A 3,793-nucleotide genomic window follows, 5' to 3' on the forward strand; every position below is an offset into this window, starting at 1 on the left:
GCAAGAGAACATCCCTCCTGGTCTCTGCAGCACAGGATTTGTGGTACCTGGTGGGGTCTACTTCCCTGATGTCTGGTAATGCCCAGGAGTGCCTGCACACACTGCTGCAGATTCCCACATGAGCAAAGAACCAGTAAGAACACATACGCGTAGATTCTTGGGGCAGATGAAGCATATGTTCATCCAAAACAGGGATTCAGAGCTGACTCAAAAATTTTGAGACAGGATAGATGCTCATTTTAATTATTTGATTTTTACTGAATTCCCAAACTGGGAATATGAGGTGATCATTACCTGACAATTTATATTTGGTTTCCTGAATTACTTATTGTCAAGGTCACAGTGGGTTTTCACAGATCTCAAATTTCTTCTGTTTAAAAGATTTTAAATGCCACTGTAATGAGGCAAACTTTTATTTGTGTTAACATGAAAAGTTTGTGAGAAAACTAGAAATAGTCTAATAAGGAATTATTTACCGTGTTTTGTGAAGTATCTGTGCAAAACTTCTAGAATTACTTTTTCTTCCTCTCAAAAATATTCAGAAAAACTACTGAAGTTAGCCATGTATACAAAATCCCTATTTTTGTAATGAAGTATTAAGACACTGATATAAAGGTGGGTTTATAACATCAAATATACATATTGCTTATTAAGTCCCTGAAAATACAGCATTTTAATCTCAGCCAAGAAGGTCTTTGCACCTTGTAAATTTTATTTTTACATTTTAAACTTTGGATTTAATATGGCCACTGACAATGAGAATTCTGCTATTTTGTTTCACACACATTGTTCATACAGTAAAATACACAGAATATACTGCATATTCTGTTTAGCTTTATAAATGAAGAGATTCAATGCTGCACTAGTATAAGTAATTTATGGCTAAATCAAGTATGTCTGAAAATCAGTTAAAAAATCCCAATTTCCTGAATTTGAAGCGTTTTTCATTTTGCGCCTCTCTCCAAAAGCTTACAGTCATCCCATGTGCATCCCTTCAACAGCCTAGAGCTTTTAACACAGTTTGATCAACTAGTCCCATTATTACCTTTAATAAGTCTTGAATTTCTCTGTGCTGTGATCCTAATCCCCCTCCCAAACCAAAAGCCAAAACACTCAAGCCCCAAACCGCAGTCACTAGTGAATATGGGATGAATTATTATCTGAGCAGTAAAGATACTGAAAATCAGAAATCCCTAAAAGGCAATTTATTTAAAACTTGTAATTTATTTCTGTGTGGCAAGGGATCATATCATCTTTTTAATATGATAATAATAATAAATTATAATAATATCATCATTTTATGTAACGCTCACCTGTTAAAGTACTAGGATATGGACTTGGCACAGCTGAAAATGAAGATGATGCTCCTCCAAAGGGTGTCATTCCTGAGGGCCCTCCAAAAGGAGTCATGGAATGACTATTAAAATTAACTGCTGATCCCTTTATTGACGGTGACTGTGTTGCTTGGCTGGAGTCTGATCCTTAATGGCTGACGTGGGAAATAACAGGTTCTGGAGTATTATCAGTTCTGTATTTCATGGCTGGACCTTTATCTTCTTTGCTTTTAATGCACCCCATGGTTGCTCCTGTGAGAATGAGAGGGGAAAAGAAAAACAAAAGAAGAATTCATTTCCATGTTGTCTTTCGATAATTAACGCAGAAGGTTCCCAAAAAGTTACCAAAAATGCTGACTTTTTACTGTTTAAAAAAACCTGAAACAACCCACAAGCAATTACTACCACATGCAGACTATAAAATCTAATGAAAGAGTTCTGGAATAAAATCTATGCCCTTCCAGACTAGAAGAGACCTAATTCTTTTCACTGACAGCTTCACATACTAACAGCATATTTGAGTTATTCTTTTTCCCAGTTCCTTGGTGGACTGCAAATGGCAAAAGAGAAAAGAAGGGGAAGTAAAGAGAAAAAAAAAAGAAATGGAGGGAACTGGGCAACAGATGAGGTGAGGAAAAGACGCTGAAGACTTCTACAGCAGGATAGAAGGGGAAACAGATGTGACAAATCCATAGTCAATTATACGAAGCAAATCTGAAGCAATTACACAAAGAAAAGAAGTGGGGCATTCCCACCAGGTCCTGACCAGCTGGTGGTATTACAACTAAGATATTTGAAGATGTAGAGAAAACTTTTCATTTACTGCCAGCCCCCCCCAAATGAAGCTCAAAACCAAACCTGGGATATTCATGGCCACAGGACAGAGTCATGCTCTAGTCTAACTAGAATCAGAAAAATCATTTAGAAGAGTAATTACAACATCCACAGTGGTTTAGAAACTGAACCGCACCAGGACAGGTGACAATTTATAGCTGACAACCCAAGACTGCCCCACAGCTCCCACTGTGCCAGATCTGTTTACTAGGGGGACACCTATTCTGTGCTGATGCAGGAGATAAGAGAGGAGATGTGTCACCAACAGTTAGAATGACTGAATCTTAAGAAGTCACCACCTGCCATTTATCAGGTGGTGACAACTGATAGCAGGCATTCTCTGGCTTATCCCAGTTGGGAAACAAATCAGTAAGTAAGCAGGAGTCTCTATTAGATGCAATGCTAGTCTGACATGAAAACTACTGTATTCTTGCGGGGGGAAAAGGTTAAAAATCTACTTTAACTTAGAAAGTAGAAACCTCCACGAAACCAGAAAATCAACTGCTACGCATTCTCTAATGAACCAGTTAAAAAAACCCAAACAAAACCAACCAACCACCACCACTAAATACCCAGTCTGAAAGCAATACAGTAAGTGTTCTGGTAACAACAACAAGAGTTTCGGCTCTAAATAACAATAAGGGAAACAATGTTTCCCACTGTGTGTTTAACTGTTTTTTAATTTTTCAATTCCCTCTTACCTGTTTAACTCTTAGGCACAGAAATACAGAGCACAGTAAATCTTATTAAACAAATACTACCTTAATATAGTCACACTGAGAGAAATTAATACCCTCTGTATAACCAACCATTACAGTAGAAAAGATACTGTAATTTCCTCAAGAACTGTGAATCAGAGTTCCTGGAAAGAAGGCGACCCATAGCTGGTGAAACACCGTATGAAATTTATTGCTCATAAAGATTAAGAATATTCACCCTGTCAAGTCAGCCCCTAATGCTGCAATATAGTAAAATTACTGGTGTTGAAACAAGCAGGAAGAATGTCAAATAACAGCATTTTCACAAATCTCACCTGGGAACTTTACACAGAATAATGAATCATCATAAAAATAACACTTTTTTTTTAAACTTGATACTACTATTGCTGATTTATTAATTGTACAAAAATGTTAATGGAGAAAGACTCAAATGTATGCATTAAGAATGTAGTGTGCCTAAATACCTTGCAAAAGGCACTTTACAACCTACAGTAGAAAAGCCAGTTATCAATACACAACACAAGTCAATCAAATACCCAATCACATCCTTTGAATCTCTCTACCACTGCAAATAGCTGCTGTAATTTGAGCCACTTTTTTTTCTGGCCATGTGGCTGCCTATGGTGAATTCTTGCCTTACTCTGAGGCCCATTTCTTTGACTCTTTAAAAACTGCGAAGTTTTCTGCTAACACTGAGTAAAAGTCCAATCACCTTTGCAAAAATGCCTGATAACAGCACTGATTCCTCGCCTTTGGCTGAAAGTTAAGCATCATGCACGACTCAGACATCCAGCACACTATTTATATTAATAAAATAGATTAAAAGGTAAATGTATGGACATTTGCATGACTAAATGTTCGTCACAAATATTTTACTTCTGGCATTTGGTTAACCTGTAACAGGCT

The 3,793-nt window shown here is 37.1% G+C and overlaps 1 protein-coding gene across 1 annotated transcript in view; it reads right to left on the reverse strand.

Moving 5' to 3' along the window:
- YES1 (YES proto-oncogene 1, Src family tyrosine kinase) overlaps window positions 1-1,578 on the reverse strand; it is a 15,936-nt gene extending 14,358 nt beyond the window's left edge. The window contains 1 exon segment of the mRNA XM_010010359.1: window positions 1,314-1,578. Within this exon segment, the coding sequence (XP_010008661.1) occupies window positions 1,314-1,578 (265 nt within the window).
- Between the last annotated feature and the right edge of the window lie 2,215 nt (window positions 1,579-3,793).

This window comes from Nestor notabilis, unplaced genomic scaffold, assembly GCF_000696875.1.
Source record: "Nestor notabilis isolate BGI_N333 unplaced genomic scaffold, ASM69687v1 scaffold11752, whole genome shotgun sequence".
NCBI classification, from domain to species: Eukaryota; Metazoa; Chordata; class Aves; order Psittaciformes; family Psittacidae; genus Nestor; species Nestor notabilis.